The sequence below is a fragment of the Oncorhynchus clarkii genome, chromosome 17 (genome assembly GCF_045791955.1).
Source record: "Oncorhynchus clarkii lewisi isolate Uvic-CL-2024 chromosome 17, UVic_Ocla_1.0, whole genome shotgun sequence".
Lineage (NCBI taxonomy): Eukaryota > Metazoa > Chordata > Actinopteri > Salmoniformes > Salmonidae > Oncorhynchus > Oncorhynchus clarkii.
Window position 1 is genome coordinate 41,110,452 of NC_092163.1, and position 27,100 is coordinate 41,137,551.

General features: G+C 42.2%; 1 protein-coding gene across 4 annotated transcripts in view; it reads right to left on the minus strand.

The window, feature by feature from the left end:
• Positions 1-27,100, minus strand: part of LOC139370864 (plasma membrane calcium-transporting ATPase 1-like) — a 140,573-nt gene that overhangs the window by 27,978 nt on the left and 85,495 nt on the right. For all 4 annotated transcript variants that reach the window (XM_071110684.1, XM_071110685.1, XM_071110682.1 and 1 more), the window contains 6 exons: positions 8,025-8,204; positions 7,773-7,860; positions 7,201-7,307; positions 2,582-2,773; positions 2,233-2,446; positions 1,530-1,741 (listed from right to left, as the gene is read on the minus strand). In XM_071110684.1, the coding sequence (XP_070966785.1) occupies positions 1,530-1,741; positions 2,233-2,446; positions 2,582-2,773; positions 7,201-7,307; positions 7,773-7,860; positions 8,025-8,204 (993 nt within the window). The remainder of the gene's footprint in view (positions 1-1,529; positions 1,742-2,232; positions 2,447-2,581; positions 2,774-7,200; positions 7,308-7,772; positions 7,861-8,024; positions 8,205-27,100) is intronic.

Sequence of the window (27,100 nt, forward strand, 5' to 3'; positions counted from 1 at the left end):
AGGTAAATTATTTTATTTGAATGCTTTTCTTGTTTTTGTGAAAATGTTGCACGCTGAATGCTACGCTAAATGCTACGCTAAATGCTACGCTAGCTATCAATACTGTTACACAAATGCTTGTTTTGCTATGGTTGAAAAGCATATTTTGAAAATCTGAGATGACAGTGTTGTTAACAAAAGGCTAAGCTTGAGAGCTAGCATATTTATTTCATTTCATTTGCGATTTTCATGAATAGTTAACGTTGCGTTATGGTAATGAGCTTGAGGCTATAAATAGGATCCCGGATCCGGGTTTGCTCGTCGCAACTGGTTAAACAAAGTAGATGTTCTAACCGACTTGCCAAAACTAGTTTGTTAACAAGAAATTTGTGGAGTGGTTCAAAAACTAGTTTTAATGACTCCAACTTAAGTGTATGTAAACTTCTGACTTCAACTGTAAATATAGTAGGCCTGGCCTATAGAAATCTGATGGCATCCTCCTCTTTTTAAGAGGCCATCACTCTGTTTTCTCTAGCAATTGCATAGCCTTTAGAAATATTGCGCAACATGAACTCATTGGGTCTCATGTAGTGTTTGATTCGATTTTCGATTACATTTGCATTGATGTCAGAGTGATTAGAGGGACAATAGAGAGCTGAGTACCAGGCAGTTAGCAAGTTTGGTAGGCTACTAATGTCCATCAGCAGCATCAGAGTTTATAGAAGCCTAATTACTGTGACTAAACATTCACGTGGGATTTGACTGCCTTCATGACTCGTGACTGCCGGTGTGGCGGTAATAGGTTCGCCGCAACAGCCCTAGTCATCCCTTCTCTTGAAAGGTATAGGATTCTGAACGCTTCACCTTCATCTCTATTCCTGTCCCATCTACATTCATTTGCCCATCGTTAACGGATGCATCCAAATGCGTTTCGGTTAAAGCTAGAATGTGAATGTTATTTATGTTGACCAAGTTCAAAACCTCACTTATTTTATTAGGAAGGCTATATACATGAACACGGGCTATATGCAGCCCTTTCCTTGTCAAGTGAAAACCAGTAGAGCATGTATTTGTTGTAGTTGAAGTCGTGATGATACACTACAACACACAAGCTCAGGTTTGAACGACGCTTTAAAATTGCCAGGGAGTGATTCTAGAGTCCCAATGCAATTGCGTTGCCCGTTGACGTAAAGTCTATCCATCACCAAGGAGACTCGTTAGTTCAGGCAATGCTTTTTGTTTTCATGATGGGATACAGTTTTTTTTCTTCTTTCATTGATCTCCGTGGGGAAGTGATCATTCATTCCAAAAGCAGTGCATCCGAGTTCTCCTCCCCTGCTCTTCACCATCTCCTTTCCTTGTGTGTGTGAGAGTGTGCATGTTAGTGTGTGTGTGTGTGTGTGTGTGTGTGTGTATATGGTGTTTGTGAGTGTATGCATATTTGTGTGTCTACAGTATGTGTGTGTCTACAGTATGTGTGTGTCTACAGTATGTGTGTGTGTGTCTACAGTATGTGTGTGTTTGTGTGTGTCTACAGTATGTGTGTGTACCTGCAGGATGAAGGTTCCCATAACCACGCTACAGAAGATGGGGTTACGGTAGATGGCCTCGAAGACGTTCCTCTCTCCGTGGATCTTCCTGGCGTTGATCTCGTTGAACAGCTGCATCATGACGAACACGTTGAACACGATGGTGTAGTGCTCCGATGGTGGTGAGTGAAGAGGCGCGTTACGCCCGCTGTCAATATTAAAGAAGTTCTCTCCTGGGAAAGGGGAAGAGCAAACAGGATAATATATTTCAATTTTTGTTTAAGCATACTGTCTCGAGATTTCAGCGGGGTCTGACTCTCTGTGTGTTCCAGCGGGGTCTGACTCTCTGTGTGTTCCAGCGGGGTCTGACTCTCTGTGTGTTCCAGCGGGGTCTGACTCTCTGTGTGTTCCAGCGGGGTCTGACTCTCTGTGTGTTCCAGTGGGGTCTGACTCTCTGTGTGTTCCAGCGGGGTCTGACTCTCTGTGTGTTCCAGCGGGGTCTGACTCTCTGTGTGTTCCAGCGGGGTCTGACTCTATGTGTGTTCCAGCGGGGTCTGACTCTCTGTGTGTTCCAGCGGGGTCTGACTCTCTGTGTTCCAGCGGGGTCTGACTCTCTGTGTGTTCCAGCGGGGTCTGACTCTCTGTGTGTTCCAGCGGGGTCTGACTCTCTGTGTGTTCCAGCGGGGTCTGACTCTCTGTGTGTTCTAGTGTGTGATGGTCTCACCAGCGAACAGCAGGGTGAAGATGATGGTGAGCTGGTAGACGGCATGACCCAGGATATTCTTCATCATGGTGCGGGAGATCAGGGGCTTGTTGCGGCCGTACGGCTTCCTCAGCAACAGGGACTCGGTGGGGGGCTCGGTGGCCAGAGCCAGGGACGCCAGGGTGTCCATGATCAGGTTAACCCACAACATCTGCACCGCTTTCAGAGGAGAGTCCTGGAGAGAGGGAGGAAAAGAGGGAGGATGGAGTGGAAGCGTGAGAGACAAAGAGAGAAAGCGAACGAGGGTGGGAGAGAGAGAGGTGGTGTTGAAAATGAATGTCAAGGATCAAAGGGTAAGTGTGTTTGTTACCTGTGTGATGCAGGCGCCAGTGAAGGCCACGATGACGGCCACCACGTTGACAGTGAGCTGGAACTGGAGGAACTTGGAGATGCTGTCGTAGACGTTGCGGCCCCACATCACAGCCTTGACGATGCTGGTGAAGTTATCGTCAGTCAGAATGATGTCAGATGCTTCCTTAGCCACATCTGTACCGGCAATACCCTATCAGGAGACAGAGATGGTGTTGTTCGGTTTATAGGGATGATGATGAGGCTGATGATGATAGAAATGGCCGTGATCGTTGTTTTTATATATGTTATTACATATTCCCTTTAGGCCTATTAACAATGAATTACATTTATATAGTGCTATCGATTACATCTCAATTGCTTTACATTGTGTGCCAGGCTGATAACGGCAGCCATTTTTTGCCAGATGTGACCTCAGTTCGGCCGGCCATAATAATAAAGGTTCAATAAAAGTTGCAGTCAGTCAGGGACATGAACCAGCTACATCATTGACAGCTGACGAGTGGTGAGCGGTTCAGCACAAAATGGCTGCCGTGCATAAGCCAGGTGGATGAGAGTGAGTAACCAGTACCCACAGTGTTAAGTGTCAAAGTTTGAGTCCCGGTGAAAAGAACTAGCAAGCAAACCGCCTGCATTTCATTACATATTGGTACTGCATTCCACCCCTTTAACATCTGCCCCTTTCTCCTCTAAATCATGCGAGTCAATTAACTTTGGAGAAAAAAAAGGGAAGGAGACAAAGTCTAGCTATTAAAATGTATTTCATCTCTCCGCGACCCTTCGTCTACACAGAACATTTGGGGCCACTAATACCCGAGGCTATATCATTATCCTTTCTATTTTCAATTACTGTGCTTTTAATTTTCATTCTCTTTCCCTCAAAGCTTTGTTGAACTCACTTAGGCCATTTTCCTCATTACATACAAGGACAGTGAGTGATTCATGAAGATCTATGTGGGACTATAGACTCTCTGTACCTAGTCAGTGTTTTCCTCAGTTTTCTATCAGACACAGTGGTCAGATAGTCTGCCACCATGTACTGTCTGTTTAGAGCCAAATAGCATTGAAGTTTACTTTGATTTTTTGTGGTGTCTTTCCAATCGGTGATATATTTTTCTTTTTGTTTTGTGATGATTTGGTTGGGCCAGATTTTCTGAGTGCTGTCAAGAGGCTCTATGGGTTTGGTTTGGGTTTGTGAACTGAACCTCAGAACCAGCTGGCTGAGGGGACTCTTCTCTGGTTTCATCTCTTGACATTGTAGAGCTGTGTGGTGGAATATTTTGGGGTCACTTGTTTTTAGATGGTTGTAAAATTTGATGGCTCTTTTTTTCTATTCGAATGAGGGGTTATTGGCCCAATTCTGCTCTACATGCGTTATTTTGACTTTTTCTTTGCACTTGCAATACAGTCTTGCAAAACTCTGCATGCAGTATTTCAATTGGATGTTTGTCCCATTTGGTGAATTCATTAGAGAGTGGACCCCATACTTCACTGCCATATAGAACAATTGGTTCTATAACCGATTGGAACATTTTGAGCCAGATTCTAATTGGAATTTCGATTTTAATGTTCCTTTTAATGGCATAGAATGCTTTTCTTGCTTTGTCTCTCAGCTCATTCACAGCCATGTGAAAGCTACCTGTGTTGCTGATATTTAGTCCTAGATATGTCGTTTTTTTGGTGTGTTCTAATAGAACTGTGTCCAAATAGAATTTAGATTTCTCATCCTGATTTCCAGACCTTTTTTGGAATATCATTATATTTGTTTTTTTTTAGGTTAACGGTCAGAGCCCAGGTCTGACAGAACATGTGAAGACGATCTAGGTGCTGCTGTAACCCCTCTTTAGTGGGAGACAGCAGCACCAGGTCATCTGCGTACAGCAGACACTTGATTTCAGTGTTGTGTAGGGTGATACCAGGTGCTTCCGATTCTTCTAATGTTCTTGCCAAATCATTAATGTAGATGTTAAATAGTGTTGGACTTATTGGGCAGCCCTATTTCACTCCCCGTCCCTGAGAGAAGAAGTCTGTTTGCTTGTTGTTAATTCATTAATGTAGATGTTAAATAGTGTTGGACTTAATGGGCAGCCCTGTTTCACTTCCCGTCCCTGAGAGAAGAAGTCTGTTTGCTTGTTGCCAATTTTAACCGCACATTTGTTTTTAGTGTACATTGATTTAATAACATCATATGTTTTCCCTCCAATACCACTTTCTATTAGTTTGTAAAAAATACCTTTGTGCCAAATTGAATCAAATGCTTTCTTGAAATCAACAAAACAAGAGTAGATTTTGCCTTTGTTTTGGTTTACTTGTTTGTCAATTAGAGTGTGGAGGGTGCAAATGTGGTCTGTTTAAGATCATTTTGCTCAGGACGTTGTGTTGGTCAAGGAAATGGTGTAGTCTGCTATTTATAATACTGAATTTTCCCCAAGCTTCTGTTAACGCAAATTCCTCTGTAATTATTTGGGTCAAATTTGTCTCCATTTTTAGATTGGTGTGATCAATCCCTGAAACCAAATATCGGGGAAAATACCTGCAGTGAGGATAATGTTGAAGAGTTTGAGTATGGCCAATTTGAATTTGTGGATTTGATCATTTCATTTCAAATACCATCAGCACCACAGGCCTTTTTGGTTGGAAAGCAAGTAGTTTTTCCAATAATTCTTCTTCTGCAATTAAGTATCCACAGGATTCTTATAGTCAGCTCTCTCAAGCAGCTCGCGCTCTCTCAAGCAGCTCGCGCTCTCTCTAGCAGCTCGCTCTCTCTCAAGCAGCTCGCTCTCTCTCTAGCAGCTCGCTCTCTCTCTAGCAGCTCGCTCTCTCTCTAGCAGCTCGCTCTCTCTCTGTTTTACATTTTTTTTACCCCCTTTTTCTCCCCAATTTCGTGGTATCCAATTGTTAGTAATTACTATCTTGTCTCATTGCTACAACTCCTGTACCGGCTCGGGAGAGACGAAGATTGAAAGTCATGCGACCTCCGATACACAACCCAACCAGCCGCACTGCTTCTTAACACAGCACGCATCCAACCCGTCGGAGGAAACACCGTGCACCTGGCAACCTTGGTTAGCGTGCACTGCGCCCAGCCCGCCACAGGAGTCGCTGGTGCGCGATGAGACAAGGATATCCCTATCGGCCAAACCCTCCCTAACCCGGACGACGCTATGCCAATTGTGCGTCGCCCCACGGACCTCCCGGTCGCGGCCGGTTACGAGAGAGCCTGGGCGCGAACCCAGAATCTCTGGTGGCACAGCTGCGCTGCAGTACAGCGCCCTTAACCACTGCGCCACCCGGGAGGCCCAGCTCTCTCAAGCAGCTCGCTCTCTCTCAAGCAGCTTGCTCTCTCTCAAGCAGCTCTCTCTCTCTCAAGCAGCTCGCTCTCCCTCAAGCAGCTCTCTCTCCCTCAAGCAGCTCTCTCTCCCTCAAGCAGCTCTCTCTCCCTCAAGCAGCTCTCTCTCCCTCAAGCAGCTCTCTCTCTATCAATTCTCTCCCTGTTTCGGAGGACCTGAGCCCTGGGACCATGCCTCAGGACTACCTGGCCTGATAACTTGCTGTCCCCAGTCCACCTGGCTGTGCTGCTGCTCCAAATGCTACCTGTCCCAGACCTGCTATTTTCAACTCTCTAGAGACAGGAGGAGCGGTAGAGATACTCTGAATGATCGGCTATGAAAAGTCAACTGACATTTACTCCTGAGGTGCTGACCTGTTGCACCCTCGACAGCCACTGTGATTATTATTATTTGACCCTGCTGGTCATCTATGAACATTTGAACATCTTGGCCATGTTCTGTTATAATCTCCACCCGGCACAGCAAGAAGAGGACTGGCCACCCATCATAGCCTGGTTCCTCTCTAGGTTTCTTCCTAGGTTCCAGCCTATCTAGGGAGTTTTTCCTAGCCACTGTGCTTCTACACCTGCATTGCTTGCTGTTTGGGGTTTTAGGCAGGGTTTCTGTACAGCACTTTGTGACATCAGCTGATGTAAGAAGGGCTTCATAAATAAATGTGATTGATTCTATGAACTGGTCTTCCTGGCTGTGGGGTCTTCCCGTTAGTGTGACACAGGCTCGCAGAGGGAGTGTAGTCTGAATGAATGTGAAGGGGACTATATTGGGATGGGATTTAACTGAACCACAAGGACGACTGCTAATCTGAAACAAGGCTCCTCACAACGGCATACTGACACGGGCTGCCAAGCACACAGATAGACAACACAGTATAGACAACACAGTATAATTACACATGTACACTCACACACTCACTCTTATTCTGTAACTCCCAAACCCAGAGGTCTTTCTACGAGGGGTTCAGTGTGTGTGTGTGTGATTGTAGTGGGGCTTGTCTGGTGATAAGCAGATTTATCCAGTCGTTACTCCCTCTAATGATTTATTATCCAATTACACAGCCATCTTAAATGGGGGCACTTGGAGTAAATTGGAGTTGAGAGTTGCAGAGATGAGGTTTGGGCAAAATTAGCTTGTCATGGCTGTTGTGTATTCGTAAATACTTACTAAGTTCTCGCTAACAATTCTTGTCTGAGAAAATAGAGGGAGTAAAACCGGAAGGAAATTTGTTACAAGGGAACCATGAAAACAGACCGATATGAAAAGAGAGTGTTACCATAGCGAATCCGACATCGGCCTTCTTTAGGGCGGGGCCATCGTTAGTTCCGTCGCCTGTCACAGCCACCACCTGTCGTGTCTCGAGGACGGTGCTGTCCATGATACCTGAGGGAGATGAACAAGACCACACCCCTCAGATATCAGTACACTGGACAGCAGTATACACATTCTCTGAGGAATAGAATTTTGTTGGATGAACATAACTAACAAATGTCGGTCCCCCAATATTTCGAAATGGCCTTTTACCCATTTAATTTGCTTTTTCAGTGACTGAAATTCAGTGTTTTTTTCCCAGTTAGTCTTCTAGTCAAGAGTCTCCATATTCATGACCAACACCTGCGTTATGCCTCACCTGGCCCGTAACTCTCTCTCCACCCCTCCACCACCCCCAACTGAGATGAAACAGGCTAGTCTTTGAAGAAAACTGGGTTGGGCTGAAGGGGATGGCAGTGCTAGAGACCCCTGGGTCCGCTGTGTGTGTGTTGATCACACATGAAAGAGAACACATTTTAGGAAGGAGGAGGGGAGTAAAAACAAGAAAAGGAGAGATGTGTGACAGCTTTAACCCACCTTTGACCAGAGTGTGTTTGTCAGTGGGAGAGGAGCGAGCCAGCACACGCAGCTTGGGCCACACCTTATCCAGACGCTCTTGCTCCACCTAGAGCACAGGAGGACACGGAGTCAGAGGGACTGAATCTCGAGCAATGAACTTTTAAAAAATGCATCACTCCCAATGTTAGTACTACTACTAGGACATAATTTAAGTCCCCAAGCCTGTCTCATCTTTAATATATAATAAAAAAGTCCTGTGGTGTGTCTCACCTCTCCCTGGTCGTTACGGATCAGCTGGTTGAACTCTTTGCCCTCCAGACACAGGAAGTCCTCACCCGGCAACAGGATGCCACACTTGGTTGCTATGGCGCGGGCAGTGTTGATGTTGTCCCCGGTAACCATGCGCACGGTGATGCCGGCCTTCTGGCACTTGAGGATGGCATTAGGTACCTTTAGGGGAGGGAGGAGAGAGTCATGACTTGAACATCACTACAAGGACATTGATCAGCCAGTATTCTGTAGTTATATATCCACTTCACAACAACACTCCTTGGTATAGTATCAGTGCTGATCTCAGGCCAGTCTGTGTAAGGTATATGTTTGAATCTGAGTGGTTCTGTATGTATATTCCCCTCCATATGTTCCCCACTCCAGGGTTAGTCTCAGTAACAGTAAGTGTCGGATGTTATTTTAGTTTCTCTCTCAGCATGACAATGTGAAGCCCTGACAGCTTTTGCTCATTCGGGCCTGACCTCTCAACCCGCTGTGTATGCGAGACGCTCTCTCTGTGTGTTTGAGTGAGTGTGTATATGTGTCTGTGCTTGTATGTGAGCTTGCGTTTGAAGTCCTGTGTAATTATCCACCCTCAGGCATGTGATGAGTCACTTCTCATTAGACCAATCAGATTACTTATTTATAGATCATTAGAAACCCCCCACAGTTGTCTGCCTGTCAATCACACCGCTGAACCCCAACCTGGCACCCCCACCTCCCACCTCCTCTGCCCTCACATAGACCACTAAACACATGACCACTAAACACTCTTTGCGTAACCCTCTCACACCCCCAAAGTAACAGAGAACCGCAAAGAAACAATAGAACTTTGACCCACTATGGTGGAATGATCCCACAATAACACAGGCAGACCACCTCATGCAAACATCCACTCACGCCCTAACGCAGAACAACTCAGGGGCATGATGGACTGATACGACGTTAGTTGTAATTAACTAGGCTATTCTTTGTCACCGGAGGTGGGCAAGGTGTCGCCTCTACCGGAGAGTTTTGACAACTGGAAGAGGGACCCACGCATTAAGGACCAGGGTATGTGAACAGTTGGCTAAACTCGTGGGTTAGGAGTTTGAGCTTGTTGCCATAGGTTTATGAACCAAAATAAACCTGTATTGGCCATTATGCCAAATGGCTGCCACTGGGCTATATAGCGCACATTTGCGGTGGTAATTCCAAACATACTATTCCATCTGATGATGTATCCGTTATAGCCTATATAATAAACAGATACTAGCCTACACAGAAAACGCATTGTTTATCTATATGTTAAGTCATGTTATTATCATGAATAGCTATAATGCTGGTAATCAGACTTTTGAAATCAGTGGAATGCACAGTGGAAGAAGTGAGATCATTGCCAAATGTGGAGAGTCAAAAAAAGAACACAGAAGGCTGTTGTATAAAACACCCGTCTCCGGATTACATCTTCAAACTAAAGGGCAACCATGGCATCCATGACAGAGAGGGAGAAGTGTTCATCCATGCATACGGGTAAGAGTCTAGCTAAATGGTCTGTATGATATATGTAGTAATATTATTTGTATCTCAGAGATACATTTGCATTGCTAGTTATAGCCTAATTAGCTAGCTAACATTGAACATAGTTGGTTAGCTTTAGACACCTGCAGATTCAAGCATGGTGCATGGTAGTATGAGTTAGGATTAATTTATGGTTGATTGTTTAGCTAGCTAGCCACATGTCTAAACAAAATATTCTACTATGCAAGTAACCATTTCACTGTACCGTTTACACCTTCTGTATCCTGTGCATGTGACAAATAAACTTTGATTATATTTGATATAGTGTGTGTTTACCAAAGACGGTAATGTGAAGAACAATATGACCTGCTTCAAAGTCAGATTAGGATATAGGCCAAGGACTAGATAAAGTGTATTTTTACTACTACTTCTTACTACAACTCACCACTTTTAGTCTTGAAATCTTTGGTTGTTTAATTCACTACCCTATTCACCATGTTTAGCACATGGCCTCACATGTGAATCCTTAAAGAGATGGGTGGGGCTAAGGCTTAAGAGGATGTGAAGGATGCTGAATGGGTGTAGACAAAGAAGAGCTCTCCAGTAGAGGGCCTCCTGAGTGGCGCAGTAGTCGAAGGCACTGCATCGCAGTGCTTGAGGCATCACTACAGCCCCAGGTTCGATCCCTGGCTGCGTCGTGACCGGGAGACCCATGAGGCATACACTACATGAAAAAGTATGAGGACACCTGCTCGCCAAAAACATCTCATTCCAAAATCATGGGCATTAATATGGAGTTGGTCCCCCCCTTTGCTGATATATTAAAAAAAAGAATAATAATATTTCACCTTTATTTAACTAGGCAAGTGAGTTAAGAACAAATTCTTATTCACAATGACGGCCTAGGAACAGTGGGTTATTTGCCTTGTTCAGGGGTAGAATGACATTTTTACCTTGTCGGCTGGGGGATTCAATCTAGCAACCTTTCGTTTACTGGCCCAACGCTCTAACTACTAGGCTACCTGCCGCCCCAAAACAGCCCAATAACAGCCTCCACTCTTCTGGGCAGGATTTACACTACATGTTGGAACATTACTTGGAACAATAATGCAGGGATTTGCTTCCATTCAGTCACAAGTGCATTAGGAAGGTGCTGATGTGGAGAGATTAGGCCTGGCTCACAGTCGGCTTTCCAATTAATCCCAAAGGTGTTCGTTGGGGTTAAGGTCAGGGCTCTACAGGCCAGTCAAGTTCTTCCACACCGATCTCGACAAAAATGTCTGAATGTACTTTGCTTTGTGCAATGAGGCATTGTCATGCTGAAACAGGAAAGGGCCTTCCCCAAGTTGTTGCCTGGAAGTTGGAAGCCCATAATTGTCTAGAACGTCATTGTATGCTGTAGCGTTAAAATTTCCCTTCACTGGAACTAAGGGGCCTAGCCCGAACAATGAAAAACAGCCTCACACCATTATTCTCATCCACCAAACTTTACAGTTGGCACTATGCATTGGGGCAGGTTGCGTTCTACAGGCATCTGCCAAACCCAGATTCATCCTTTGGACTGCCAGATGGTGAAGCGGGATTCGGTGGTGAATGAGGACACAATTGTTAAGCGCTATATCACTCAGTCGTCCCGTTCTGTGAGTTTGTGTGGCCTACCACTTTGCGGCTGAGCCGTTGTTGCTCCTAGACAATTCCACTTCAAAATAACAGCACTTACAGTTGACTGGGGTAGCTCTAGCAGGGCAGACTTGTTGGAAAGGTGGCATCCTATGACGGTGCCACATTGAAAGTCACTGAGCTCTTCAAAAAGGCCATTCTACTGCCATTGTTTGTATGGAGATTGCATGGCTGTGTTCTACACCTGTCAGCAATGGGTGTGGCTGAAATAGCCGAATCCACTAATTTGAAGGGGTGTCCACATATTTTTGTATATACAGTGCATTTGGAAAGTGTTCAGACTACTTGACTTTTTCCAAGTTTTGTTACATTACAACCTTTGTTCTAAAATGGATTAAATTTAAGAAAAAAAATCTTCAATCTACACACAATACTCAAGTGACAAAGATTATTTCTCAAATGTATTAAAAATAAGACAAATATATTATTTACATAAGTATTCAGACCCTTTGCTATGAGACTCCAAATTGAGCTCAGATGCATCCTGTTTCTATTGATCATCCTTGAGATGTTTCGAGAACTTGATTGGAGTCCAACTGTGGTAAATTCAATTGATTGGTCATGAGGTCTCACAGTTGACACCATGTCAGAGCAAAAACCAAGCCATGAGGTCAAAGGAATTGTCAGCAGAGCTCCGAGACAGGATTGTGTCGAGGCACAGATCTGGGGATGGGTATCAACAAATCTCTACAGCATTAAAGGTCCCCAAGAACACAGTGGCCTCCATCATTCTTCAATGGAAGAAGTTTGGAAATCTCAGAGAAGGGCCTTGCTCAGGGAGGTGACCAAGAACCCAATGGTCACTCTGACAGAGCTCCAAAGTTCTTCTGTGGAGATGGTTGTCCTTCTGGAAGGTTCTCCCATCTCTGCAACACTCCACTAAATCAGTCCTTTATGGTAGAGTGGCCAGACGGAAGCCACTCCTCAGTGAAAGACATGACAGCCAGCTTGGAGTTTGCCAAAAGGCACCTAAAGGACTGACCATGAGAAACAAGATACTCTGGTCTGATGAAACCAAGATTGAACTCTTTGGCCTGAATGCCAAATGTCACATCTGGAGGAAACCTGGCACCATCCCTATGGTGAAGCATGGTGGTGGCAGCATCATGCTGTGGGGATGTTTTCCAGCAGCAGGGACTAGTGAATCTAGGCAGGATCGAGGGAAAAGTGAAAAGTACAGTGAGGTGATGAAAACCTGCTCCAGAGTGCTCAGGACCTCAGGCTGGAGCGAAGGTTCACCTTCCAATAGGACAACGACCCTATACACACAGCCAAGACAACGCAGGAGTGGCTTCGGGACAGATCTCTGAATGTTTCGAGTGGCCCAGCCAGTCTGGACTCGAACATCTCTGGAGCGACCTGAAAATAGCTGTGCAGTGATGGTCCCCATCCAACCTGACAGAGATTGAGAGGATCTGCAGAGAAGAATGGGAGAAACTCCCCAAATACAGGTGTGCAAAGCTTGTAGTGTCATATCCAAGCAGACTCGAGGCTGTAATCGCTGCCAATGGTGCTTCAACAAAGTACTGAGTAAAGGGTCTGAAATCTTATCTAAATTTGCAAAAACATCTAAAAAACTTTTATTGCTTTTTCATTATGGGGTAGTGTGTGTAGATTGATGAGGGGCAAAAACAATTTAATCTATTTTTAGAATAAGGCTGTAATGTAACAAAATGTGCAAAAATTCAAGGGGTCAGAATCCTTTTGAATGCATTGTATATAGAAGCTCAAATATATGAAGCTTGTAAGATATACTTGGAAGAGGCTAAATCAAGCAAGTCGGATTGAAAACTTTGTGTCCTTTTCCATGGTGCCAAAAGTTTTAAAAAGTACAGATTTAGGAACGAACTTGATCAGACCATCAGCTTATAGCCCTCCATATAGCTATGACAGACTTTCCACAAGGGCAGGGATATTGGAAATTTAACCTTTTCACATGCGAGTTCCAATTATCTCTAACGGTCGCCCCAGAGTGAGTTGTATTATGCACGTGATATCAGAATGCACTCACTGTTCCAAAATGTGACTGTTACGCAACAGGACAGTTAACAAGCACTGCCTGCTAATTATCTATAGGCTATGTTTCAACTTGTCAATTTCAAATTATTTTCATGGTCAAATGCCTGACACACAAAAATAAGGGATTACTCTCTTACTGAAGCAGGAGCCGGGTGGGGGGACAGTATAAAGATCCAATCTCACAAAAAAAGTAATGCCCCTCTCCCATCAATGTTACGATACAAAAATATTGGCAACATGTATTGCTCATAGAATTAAAAAAGTAGTATTTTCTGACAACAGTTTGAATTGAAGTGTGTTCCGCCTTCAATTCCCTAATTTACATAGAAGTAGCCTCCTTCTTCAAGGAGAGCGCTTCCCCATTTTTTCTGCACGTCAAGTATGCAGACATTTGTGCAGTCTTGCAGACATTTGTGCAGTCTTGCACGAACTGGCACATTTTCTGGCTGGCACTCGCATTGTTGTTTTCCTTACAAATAATAACTTTAGACAAGTGTGCATTCCGATCAAAGTAAGTTCCTTATTTTCTGTATATCGTGTTGTCGTTTCTACTGTAGCATACACTATGTACGTACGTACGCACGTATGACTGTTTTATTCACGTTTTGAAGTACTGGTGACAAATAATGCAGTCCAATTATTGCATACATTGTAGTATACTATACAATCGACACCTACGATGTGTGTAAAATACTTTTTTGGTATTTTGTTGTATTGAGTATAATGAGCTAATGCTAAGCTATTTTCCAGATATGTGTGGCGCCACGTTTGTTAACATTATACAATGCATTCTGGGTGTCAAGTAAACGTCTGTCAGACCAAAGAAGTTATGAGGTGAAGGAATGTAGTGTAAACTTCTGGAAGTGAATGAAGGGAAGTGAATGATTGTAGACTACACACCCCCTTTAAGATCCATACTATAAACAGACCAAACTCTTATTACCTTTGGTTGACAATGGGTAGTTTGCAGCGCGCACAAACTACCCATCGCCGGATTTCTTTTGATTTCGAGAAAGTGTTTGACTCAATTATTTTGGTCAATGTTGAGCTCACACGTGATGTGATGAATTATAAATAGTAATTGCTATTAGCTCATTTATATTGTGGTTTCCGTCAGCTGAGAGTTCTCTAAACATGGCCGCTAGTGTTACATCGATCTTTCCTCAGTTAGCGCTAGGACTAAAGTAGGCTACATTTTCCGGTTCGAATGATTGTGTATGCTGTCGCTACTTCTGTGAATGTCTGAACATTGTATCCAAAAATAAACCGGTCACATTCAAGACAACTTAGTAAGAACTGTGTTTATGCAAAAAAAAAAAAAAAAAAAGTGAAAAAAAAAAAAAAAAGTGAAAAAAAAAAAAACGTGGCTAGCTCAACTGTTGCGTCAATCGAAACTGGACATTCTAAATAAACGTTCTAGTCACACTGGTTTGAGCGTACGCTGCAGGGACCACTGCAGAATGATCACACCCGTGTGTTGGTACATCTGAAAAGTTAATCATAGTTAATTGACGGACAGTACATGTATAACGAAAACTAAGGAGTTTATAACAGATTTTGTCTTGCATAATACAGGTTCATTGGATCCACTGATGGTATAGGATGCCTTTAAGCATGTCTTTAGAGGCCATTCAATTCCATTTTCATCCCAAAAACAAGAAAGGATTCGTTCAAGAGAGAATATACAGCAGAATAATACCGAATAGTTTAGACACAAAACAATAGGAGTTTGAGGAACATATTCAAGAAAGATCTGGTTTCATTGATACAAAAAAAACTAGCAAATTGGATGGAGAACTGTGAAAAATGAACCTACAATAAAAATATTTAAAAATGATGAAAACATTGTCTCACAAAAGGACTATTTGAATGAAGAAGCAACATTTTTTTTTACCAATGTTTTCCTTTCAAGTTCTTCTAACCTCTAAGTGTTGTGATATTAATCTGCAACACACAAAAACAATATTGCGAAGGACAAATTACAAAGGACGAACTATGGTTGGCAATTGACTCCTTTCAGACTTGGAAAACACCTGGCCTTGATGGCATTCCAATAGAAATATTTCTCAAACATTTTATGAATTACTCAAAGATCCAGTAACAGCATGTTTTAATTATTCATACATAAATGGTCAAATGCCTGACACACAAAAATAAGGGTTGATTACTCTCTTACTGAAGCAGGAGCCAGGGGGACAGTATAAAGACCCAATCTCACAAAAAAAGTGACGCCCCTCCCCCATCGACATAACGATGTAAAAAAAAAAATTTGCAAAATGTATTGCTCATTGAATTAAAAAAGTCTTACTGGATATTATTCATCATGACATCAGACAGGATTCGTAAAAGGAGGACATACTGTATTGGAGATAGTTTTCAATTATTTCTAACAATTGCCTAATGCTATGAGAGTGTAGGGAAACCAGGCATAATCTTTATAACAGATTTTTGAGAAAGCCTTCGATAAAGTACGGCTAAAATGTATTTATAAGTGCCTGAATTATTTCATTTTTGGAGAATCTCTTGTAAAATGGATAAAAGTAATGTATAACACTCCTTTATGTAAAATTAGAAATAATGGTTATTTCTCTGCAAATTAGGAATTGTTAAGAGGTGTAAAACAGGGTTGCCCTCTTTCACCATACATGATTGTTATGGCCATTGAACTGTTAGTTATAAAAATCAGATCCAATTATAAAATTAAAGAGTTTAGAAATGAACATATGCTGAGGATTCAAGAGTCCACAATCTTCAACCCTGAGCAGTCTTATTGAGGACCTGGATAATGTCTCCAATTTATCTGGATTAAAATCCAAATATGTATGATAACTGTACTATATTACAGATTGGGTCTCTAAAAGACAAACTTTAAATTGCAATGTTGTCTCCAGATTAAATGAGCGGATGGTGCAGTTGATGTGCTTTGTGTACAAGTTCCTGAAAAGTTGATCTTTCAACTATCAATTTTGACAGAAAACTCAGCAAAATAGATAGGATCTTTAAACCATGGAAAGGGAAAGATCTGTCCATCTATGGGAAAATTACACTGATTCAGTCTCTAGTAATATGACAGTTTACATCTTTATTCATGGCTCTACCAACTCCAGGAGAATATTTTTTCAATAATTTTTCTTTTTGTTTTGGAATGGAAATCCATATAAAGTAAAATTTGTATTTTTTATGAGTTTGGAGGGCTAAAATGAATAAATATCAAGACATTCAACCTCTCTCTTAAAGCTTATATTATACTGAAACTGTATCTAAATCCAAACTGGTTTTCCAGGAAGAGACTAAGTGGCACATCCGATGGTTAAAAAGGGGCTCTTTGCTGTTATATAGATTAAAACTATCCATTTCCAGTGGATTGTAACCCTGTTTAAAGTATTCTTATTTTTAAATGAAGGTATACAGTTTTCTAAAATTACAATTTATCCTCAGAAGAGGCAGAATCTACACAACCCTTCAAAAGTTGGGGGTCACGTAGAAATGTCCTTATTTTTGAAAGAAAATCACATTTTTTGTCCATTAAAATAACAAAATTCATCAGAAATACAGTGTAGACATTGTTAAATGTTGTAAATTACTATTATAGTAGTATTAAATGGAATAGCTACATAGGAGTACAGAGGCCCATTATAAGCAACCATCACTCATGTGTTCCAATGTTGTGTTAACTAATCCAAGTTTATAATTTTAAAAGGCTAATTGATCATTAGAAAATCCTATTGCAATTATGTTAGCACAGCTGAAACTGCGAATTAAAGAAGCAATAAAATTGGCCTTCTTTAGACTAGATGAGTATCTGAAGCATTGTGGGTTCGATTACAGGATCAAAATGTCCAGAAAAAGAACTTTCTTCTGAACCTCGTCAGTCTATCCTTGTTCTGAGAAATGAAGGGTATTCCATGCAAGAAATTGCCAAGAAACTGAAGATCTCGTACAACGCTGTGTACTACTCCCTTTACAGAACAGAGAAAACTGTCTCTAACCAGAATAGAAAGGAGTGGGAGGCCCTGGTGCACAACTGAGCAAGAGGACAAGGACAAATACATTAGTGTCTAGTTTGAGAAACAGATGCCTCCAGTTCTCAACTGTCAGCTTCAATAAATAGTACCCGCAAAACACCCGTCTCAATGTCAACCGTGAAGAGGCGACTCTGGGATGCTGGCCTTCAAGGCAGAGTTCCTCTGTCCAGTGTCTGTGTTCTTTTGGCCATCTTTTTTTTGGGCCAGTCTAAGATATTACTTTTTCTTTGCAACTCAGTCTAGAAGGCCAGCATCCCGGAGTCGCCTCTTCACTGTTGACGTTGAGACTGGTGTTTTGCGGGTACTATTTAATGAAGCTGACAGACTAAGGACTTGTGAGGCGTCTGTTTCTAAGTGACCACAAACTTTTGAACGGTAGGGTATATTACAGCAAACAATATGGCTAAACGCCAATGTACTGAGAGAGATGTATAAGAAAGGTATGTTTATGAATGACATTGTGAACAACGACGGTATTACAACCAATTCATCCAGGTGTATGGAAAATATAACCAACTCATCGTAGCTCCGACACAAAAAATGGAAAATGCAATGGAGTAATTTGTCTGCCACCAATTAAAAATGCCAAATCCTTGAAATCACTCATGTAAATTGTAAAATGTATCAGTTTCACTTACGGTCAAGAGTGTTGACAAATATGCCGCATAAAATTCAAGATCGTTGTCTCAATACCATGGCATTGGGTTTATGAACTGATATACCAAACAATTGATGCATCAATTTAAGCTATTATATTAAATTCTCGCCCCACAGAATCAATAGAGAATCAATAGAGCATCTCTTTGGTACTGTCCATCAGAAGCTTGTTTTTGGAGTCAGGTCCAGGAATGGTTGTTATGCCATAATATCAGGGTAAGGTTGACCTGCAAACTGTATTGCTGAGGGATTTGAAGGACCACACAGTCAATAGGAAATATAATTGTGCTCTTGGCTAAATTGTTTATTTTTGGGGCAATTTCGTCAGAAATGCTGCAAACTGGGAGGTTCAAGTCCCTAGTGAGACACCATGGGAGAATGGCGGGATGAATTGCGATAGGAAATGGTAGAATTACTTATTGGGGAAGAGGGGTTGATCTGTGGCTGTCTGAATGGTGGAATTGATGGGTGTTGGAATAATTATATACACAAATGTACAGCGTAAATGGTTGAGGTCCTCCAATCAGGGGAAAGGGTGGGAATGGGATTTTTGTACGCTTTGCGTTTCGCTATTTATGTTTTGTGGTTTGGTTTCATGCTGTGAACTGTGTGTGTGCTGGTCCTGGTAATTATTTGTGCGCTCCACCCGGGCGCCGGGCTGTGCTTGGTTTTTCCTGCCTTTGGAAAATCCATTTGGGCCAGGGCCTTGCTGGTGTCTCGGTGCGCTCGCCCCCACCCGCCCCATCTGACCAGAGCACCCACTGATGGGAGCAGCCATTTTTATTGTCTGTATTGTATTATTGCTTGAAAAAAAGAAATATATATATATAAAATAACTCACAAACCTACAATCACTCACTCACATTTCTGGACTTTAGTCGAAACCATGATAATATCCCTGATACTTTGCATCTTCCCCTCAGTTATGCATTTGAATAATAAAATGACACAGGTGTCCTTTCCTCATTTATCATGGAAATGAAGTGTTCTTCATCTCCATAATTAATAGATGATACGAGTAAATCTTCGACATACCAGCAGCTCATTTCAGAGACGCCGCTGTCATGAAAGATTAGCACTAAAGTGCACAGCCATTATACTGGCGGCTACAGTACAGTATCTTTCATCTAGCAGCTAGCCGCCCTTTCCTTCCAACTCTATTGGGAAATGGTAGAGTCAGTCACCCACTGGCTACGAAGCTATTTCCATCCACTCTTATCTGCTGCTGCTTGACATTCAAAACTCTAATGACTATCAGTCTGTCACGTGAAGAACACAGCAAGTGGCGGTTGGGCGGAGCAAGGAAATAGCGAATATGTCACAGTCACACTCTCAAAAATGGCTATATTAGATTTACATAATGCTGTTTTCCCCAAAGTTCAGTGCTCTGTGATATTACATTTGAATTCTAATTATCAGGTTTACGGGCAATATGGCTCTGGCTGGAGCTATAGAGAATACTTTTTTTAGGAGACAACAGGGACATTTCAGTCCTCTAGGGCCACAGTGGAGTGAGGTGGTGTGTTCAGCTGGGGGGCATCCAAATAAAATACTTGGGCTTCACTGAACGGGCGTCACTTACATGTGATGTGTGTGTGTGTGTGTGTGTGAGAGAGAGAGACTGTGTGTATGTCTGTGTGTGAGACTGTACGCATGTGTCTGTGTGTGCAGATGAGCTTTTCAATCATACTCGCAGTTATCACAGCACAACTTGGATCACTGCATCACTGGCTTTATAACATTGATTTGAACATGTTGATTTGATACACTGTTAACATTAGTGTCATATGCCCCAGTAAGCAATTATAGTGCTTGTAACTGTATTTACACATAGCTTATTTAAAACAAGTTGGGGTTTCATTTTGATTAGAATTTTAGACCTCATCAATAGTCAATTTAATCGTGCTTATTGACAACGTTTGGCATGTCCACGGCATGTCCACGGCACCTGGAATAAAAATTATCCATACTGTTCCCGGAAACAGAATCGTTCTTTTAAAAGCTTGGCAACCGGTTAATAATGTTATTTTACACTCCAGTTATTTTTTTTCTAGTCCCACAACAACATGCAACAAAGCGCCTATGCAAAGCGTATTTAGGCTTCCTGCACCTCCCCCTCCGAATCATAGGCTACTTTACTGAAATTACAAGCTTGATTCAGAAGACAGGGAGAGAGATTTCCTATTAGAAGAATGGATAAACGCTTGCTGATGACACTATAGGGCTAGTTATCACGTTTCATTTAGTTTGGATTTATTAACTACAAATAAATATAGAAGACGCGTTTTTAATTCTGGTGCCACTCTGCACACACAAGCGTGTCGGCTAGCTAGTTCAAAGGACATTCAAATATTAAAGCAACAGACTATGGAGGGTTTGACGCATATCTAAACTTTTCACAGAAGCTGGACAAAGATCTAATATAAAGAGAAAGGGAGAATGTCCACTCACTGCTCCCAAATATGTTTTAGAAAACATTATGGAACCATCTTACAGAATGCATTAACACTTTCTCATCATAAAGCTAGGACTGAATTATTCTAAGAAATGTGCAACATGTTGAATTAAACTGTCTCCCTCTCACTCTAATATTGAATATCTTACTCCTTCCACAGTCAAGAGACTCAAACTAATCTTTGGGCTTCTTATAATCTTCTTTCCTCTCCTCTCTTTCACTGTCTTATCCCTCTCCTCTAATTAAACGAGAAACAAGCAATATGTGTTTTTTCCCCATATTTTTTTTTTAAACAAAAACAATATTTCTTAGTAGGTTGGGGTCAGAAGCATGATATCATAAAATCTGCAGGATTGAAAAAAAAGACGACGCATTGCAGTTGAATCAGCTTTCGTTATTGTAGCCTAGGCCCAGAGTAAAGGAGGGAGGGCTTGGTTTTTAGTCATGTAAAAGGAGGGAGGGCTTGGTTTTTAGTCATGTAAAAAGGAAAACGAGAAATTGTTGCAAGAAAATTACTTCTAAATACAAGGGTCACCATCATCATCTCATCTCTTGTTCCATGATGGGCATATGTACACAGGCAGCCAACATGGAGTTTTTATTTTTACGCACGTCCAAAACGGGAGCTTGCAAAATAGTAGTAAAATTCAGTTCGCCAAATAATAGTTCGCCAAATTTCAGTTTAAGCAAGTATAATATAGAGAATCATTGTACCATCTAAACGGCTGTGAAATATATTTTCCATAACCAAACTATTGAGTTTTCAGCTGTTTGATGCTGGTGTCCAAAACCGAAAGTAAAAGACACAAAAAACAAAACTTAAGAACGGGAAGCATAGAAACAGTGCACATAGAACAGATCTACCAGTTCTTAGACTTGCTTTCAATGCGAATGACATATCTATAACTCACATTTCTATGTGAATTTGGTCAGGTCAGCCAAAAAGTTACATATTGCAGCTTTAAACAAACTTTTTTGGGAACACATATTTTGTTTACGTCATTACAACAAGGATGGTAGCAACATGTGAAAATCGTTGTGGGTATCTGTTGCAGCTCAATTTGATTACAAAACCTACAATGCAATGATCTCTCTCTGGGCTGGCTGGCTAACTAGCTAGCAAACGTAGCTACACTAGGGTGACCAAACCTGGGACAGTCCCCGTTTTTGGTGGCCTGTCCTTGACTGGAGATTGTACCCGGAAATGTCCCCGTTTTTAACTGTGTGTTCAAAACAGACCACAAAGTGAAATAATATTTCAGGTGGCAAGAAAGACCAGGCAACAGAGCCTACCGGTTGACGTCTCAATCACATTGTGCTTGTTTTGGCCAACAGAGGGGGCTGCTCGCTATAGCAGCTTCATTCACTCTTCTTCTTCTACTACTACTAACTATTTATTCACACTAGTTTTAGAGAAAACTGCTGTGGAAAACTCAGCCAGAAGCTATTAAGTGTCAAGTGAATCCACAACATCACCACAAATGTCTTTTCAAGCCAGGCAAGTAAGTTACAATCGTTTGTGTTACTAGCTAGTGATGTTATGTCACAATTTATTATATAGATAGATGATCTGCTCTATAAGGTTTTAAATAAGTTATACTAGCTAACGTTAGTCTACATAGACAAGTTAGCTAGCTACTGTCATGGTAGCTAGGTTATGATTAAATTATAATATTAGCATAATGTTTTCTGTTAGAGAGTGGAGAGGAAGGAGAGGAGGAAGACTGGATAGGAAGAAGAATGACAGAGAGAGGAGAAAAGGTCAAAAATATTGTTACAAAGCCTGCCAATTTATTATTCCAAACTATGTTTTTGAGATTAAATTTTTAAAAATGGGTCAAGCAACGGGAACCTGTTAACCAAAGTATTTTATCTAATCGTGTACTATTTATTATTAAAGATTGGAGCAGAAGGAGAAGAGTGAGAAGGACCTATTGAGTAAAAAGAGTGAAGCGAGGAGAGTGCAGAAGAGTGAGGTGGAAAGGTAAAGAGAAGGAAAGGAAGAAAGAGAAGGAAGACGATTGAAGACCAGAGGAGGAGCTCGATTGGAGGAGAAGGAAAAAGTTGAGAGCAAGAAGAGTGACAAGGAGAGCAGACAGAGGAGGTACAATAGCTCGCTCCAAGAAACGGAAATGCCACTTTAATGACAACATGATGAAAGAATTTCCATTTATACGCTCAGATCAAGAATGGTTCACTGCACCCTTTGTAATTCCTCTTTTTCAATTGGCAGCGGGGGAAGAACGGCAGTGGAAGAACATGAAAAAACATAAAGCCTCTGATTGCCCGTGTTGGTATGCCCTCTGTCACCACATTCTTCAAGAAGGTAGAGCCTTCCCAAGAAGAATATGATTTAGCTGTGCAGGAGGGTGTCTTTGCATACCACACGATGCTACACAATCATAGTTACAGATATATGGACTGCACAGCACAACTGACACGGAAGCTTTAGATCAGGTTGAATTTGTGTCCCTGTCCATTGATGCGTCCAATCATAGACATGTAAAGCTGCTGACAATAGTAGTCAGATATTGTAAGATACATGATGGCAGCACATCTGTGGAAACAAAACTGCTTGATTTTGTTGAATTGAAAGGAGAAACAGCAGAGGGAATTGCAGAGGAGGTCCTGGTGCTCATCCAAAAATGTAACCTGGAAAACAAAGTTGTGGCATTCTCTGCCGACAACACAAATACCAACTTTGGAGGACTGAATAGACTGGGGAGGGTGAATGTCTATACCAAAGTTTAAAATAATCTGCAGCGGGAGGTGATTGACTTAGGTTGTCCTGCCCACATCATTCATTACACAGCCAGAACAGGTTTGCATATGATTCCCCTTGATGTTGAGTACCTGCTCAAAGATATTTTCATATTTTTACCATCAGAGTAGAACGACTGAAGAGGTTTTGTGAGTTTGTTTGCCAGGAGTACCATAACATTTTATTACACAACAATGTTCGCTGGCTGTCCATGCTCCCTGCTCTAGAAAGAATGCTGAAAATGTATGTGCCATTGAAATCCCTATTTTCTTTCTGAAGACAAATGCCCTGTTGTCCTGCAAACTGACTGAACTTTGCCTGGCCTTTGTCCATGGAAACCTGACCGTATTCAGTGACACGATCAAGATGCTTGAAGGCCAGGACCGCTGTGCTGTGGAGTCAGCTGCAATTCTGAGAAACGCTGAGGCAAAATCGACTGCAAGACGTGATGAAAACGTCATTCCAGTTTTGGTCAGAGGACTTCTGAGAGAGCTAGAGGAAAATGGAGCCATGTCTAAAAGAGGTTTCTCAAAACATCCCACTCATTCTTCAATACGGCTGTGAACTACATGCAAGCAAAGATTTACATGGTCTCCGTTTAAAAAGGCAACCTCAGCGTGAAGAGATCCAGAAGGCAGCAGCCACACTGCAGAAAAAAATGCCCCAATGTGACCATCAATGAGGATGCATTGTGTGACGAGGTAACTGGCCTGCAAGAGTTCCTAAAGGGGGGGTCGCTTGATGAATGGAAAACATCTGAGACACCGCTTAGTCAGAGATGGAGCACGGTGGTTACCCACTTCAAAGAGAACGACATCCCACACACTAACCTGGCTAGATTAGCATCTGTTGTCATGTGCTTACCTGGAAGTAACGCACCAGTCGAGAGAGTGTTCTCCCAAATGAATGATATATGGACAGCAGCAAGAAATAGGTTCCTACCATCAAGGACATGCTTATTTGTGAAGAAAAAAATGTATCCTCCCCTGCCAGGAGTTCATGGAGAAGCTAGCCAAAGACAGAGCAATCCTGAAGATACATTCTTCTGAGAAATTTACAATTAGGTTGGTATAAGTATGTTATGTAGTTACTAATCTCCTCATCATCCTATTTCTTTATTATTTATTAACGTATTTCACATATACTATTGTCTCTGTTTTTTCAATTTTGCTCATGTTCTCTTCTGCTCTAATTCTACCAGGACCACAGAATGGCTGTTCAGATCGGACAGTTCTGTCTTGTCTATAGTGTTTCTGTAGTATAGTTGTTTTCTCTGCCTATCAGAATGTGCCTGTGGAATTGTCCCCCTTTTTTTATTTCATAGATAATAACATTGGATATTTTAATGACATATTGACCGCCGAACTGGAAATGTCCCCGGTTTTAATTTCAGAAATTTGGTCACCTTAAGCAACACACAATAACACCAAAGTCAATACCAGCATGTGAAGTAGCTAGCTAGCTGTCAAATCACCTAAACAAACTGCGCTATATACTTAGGAGTCCATATCACAGAGTTCAACTCACAGTTGCTATGGCAACACCAGCCCTTTCCCACAGACACGCTGGCAGCTTCATTAAATAGTACCCACAAAACACCAGTCTCAACGTCAACAGTGAAGAGGCAACTCCGGGATGCTGGACTTCTAGGCAGAGTTGCATTGAAAAAGTCATATCGCAGACTAGCCAATAAAAAGGAAAGATTAAGATGGGCAAAAGAACACAGACACTGGACAGAGGAACTCTGCCTAGAAGGCCAGCATCCCGGAGTTGTCTCTTCACTGTTGACGTTGAGAATGGTGTTTTGCAGGTACTATTTAATGAAGCTGACAGTTGAGGACTTGTGAGGCATCTGTTTCTCAAACTAGACACTAAAGTACTTGTCTTCTTGCTCAGTTGTGCACCGGGGCCTCCCACTCCTCTTTCTATTCTGGTTAGTGCCAGTTTGCGCTGTTCTGTGAAGGGAGTAGTATACAGCGTTGTACGAGATCTTCAGTTTCTTGGCAATTTCTTGCATGGAATAGCCTTCATTTCTCAGAACAAGAATAGACTGACGAGTTTCAGAAGAAAGTTCTTTGTTTCTGGCTATTTTGATCCTGTAATCGAACCCACAAATGCTGGTGCTCCAGATACTCAACTAGTCTAAAGGTCCGTTTTATTGCTTCTTTAATCAGAACAACAGTTTTCAGCTGTGCTAACATAATTGCAAAAGGGTTTTCTAATGATCAATTAGCCTTTTAAAATTATAAACTTGGATTAGCTAACACAACGAGCCATTGGAACACGCCCATGTAGATATTCCATAAAAACAATCTGCCGTTTCCAGCTACAATAGACATTTACAACATTAGCAACGTCTACACTGTATTTCTGAACAATTTTCTGTTATCTTAAAAAAAAAAAAAATGCTTTTCTTTCAAAAACAAGGACATTTCTAAGTGACCCCAAACTTTTGAACAGTATGTGGACAGCGCTTCAAATTAGGGGATTCGGCTATTTCAGCCACACCCGTTGCTGACAGGTGTATAAAATCGAGCACACTCCATAAACAAACATTGGCAGTAGAATGGCCAGTGGTCTGTTCGTAAAATCTCTGCCCTGCTAGAGGTGCCCCAGTGAACTGCAAGTGCTGTTATTGTGAAGTGGAAACATCTAGGAGCAACAACGCCTCAGCTGAGAAGTGGTAGGCCACAAAGCTCATAGAATGGGACCACCGAGTGCTGAAGTGCGTAGCAAAAAATCATCTGTCCTCGGTTGCAACACTAGCTACCGAGTTCCAAACTGCCTGAAGCAATTCCAGCAGAAGACCTGTTCGTCGGGAGCTTCATGAAATGGGTTTCCATGGCAGAGCAGCCCCACACAAGCATAAGATGTGCAATGCTAAACGTCGGCTGGAGTGGTGTAAAGCTCCCCGCCATTGGACTCTGGAGCAGTGGAAATGCGTTCTCTGGAGAGATGAATCACGCTTTACCCTCTGGCAGTCCAAAGGACGAATCTGGGTTTGGTGGATGCCAGGAGAACGCTACCTGCCCCAATGCATAGTGCCAACTGTAAAGTTTGGTGGAGGAGGAATAATGGTCTGGGGCTATTTTTCATGATTCATGCTCCTTAGCGACACTATACAATTAATCTAGACGATTCTGTGCCTCCAACTTTGGCAACATCTCTTTCCTGTTTCAACATGACAATGCCCACATGCACAAAGCGAGGTACATACAGAAATGGTTTGTCGACATCGGTGTGGTAGGACTTGACTGGCCTTCGAAGAGCCCTGACCTCAACCACATCAAACACCTTTGGGATTAATTGGAACGCCAACTGAGAGCCAGGCCTAACATCAGTGCCCGACATCAATGCCCAACCTCACTAATGCTCTTGTGGCTGAATGGAAGCAAATCCCCGCAGCAATGTTCCAACATCTAGTGGAAGCCTGCCCAGAAAATGGAGGCTATTATAGCAGCAAAGGGGAGACCAACTCCATATTAATACCCATGATTTTGCAATGAGATGTTCGACGAGCAGGTCCCAACATACTTTTGGTCATGTGCGGTGCGGCAGGTAGCCTAGTGGTTAGAGCGTTGGACTAGTAACCGAAAGGTTGCAAGATTGAATCCCTGAGCTAACAAGTTCAAAATCTGTTATTCTGCCTATGAAGAAGGCAGTTAACCCACTGTTCCAAGGCCGTCATTGAAAATAAGAATTTGTTCTTAACTGACTTGCCTAGTTAAATAAAGGTTAAATATATATATATATTTAACCTTTATTTAACTAGGCAAGTTAGGCAGCAAAGGGGGACCAACTCCAATTTTAATGACCATGATTTTGGAATAAGATGTTCGGTGAGCAGGTGACCTCGTATTTTTTCATGTCGTGTATGCCTCATGGGTCTCCCGGTCACGGCCGACTGTGACGCAGCCTGGGATCGAACCCGGGGCTGTAGTGATGCCTCAAGCACTGCGATGCAGAAAATGCCAGAGCG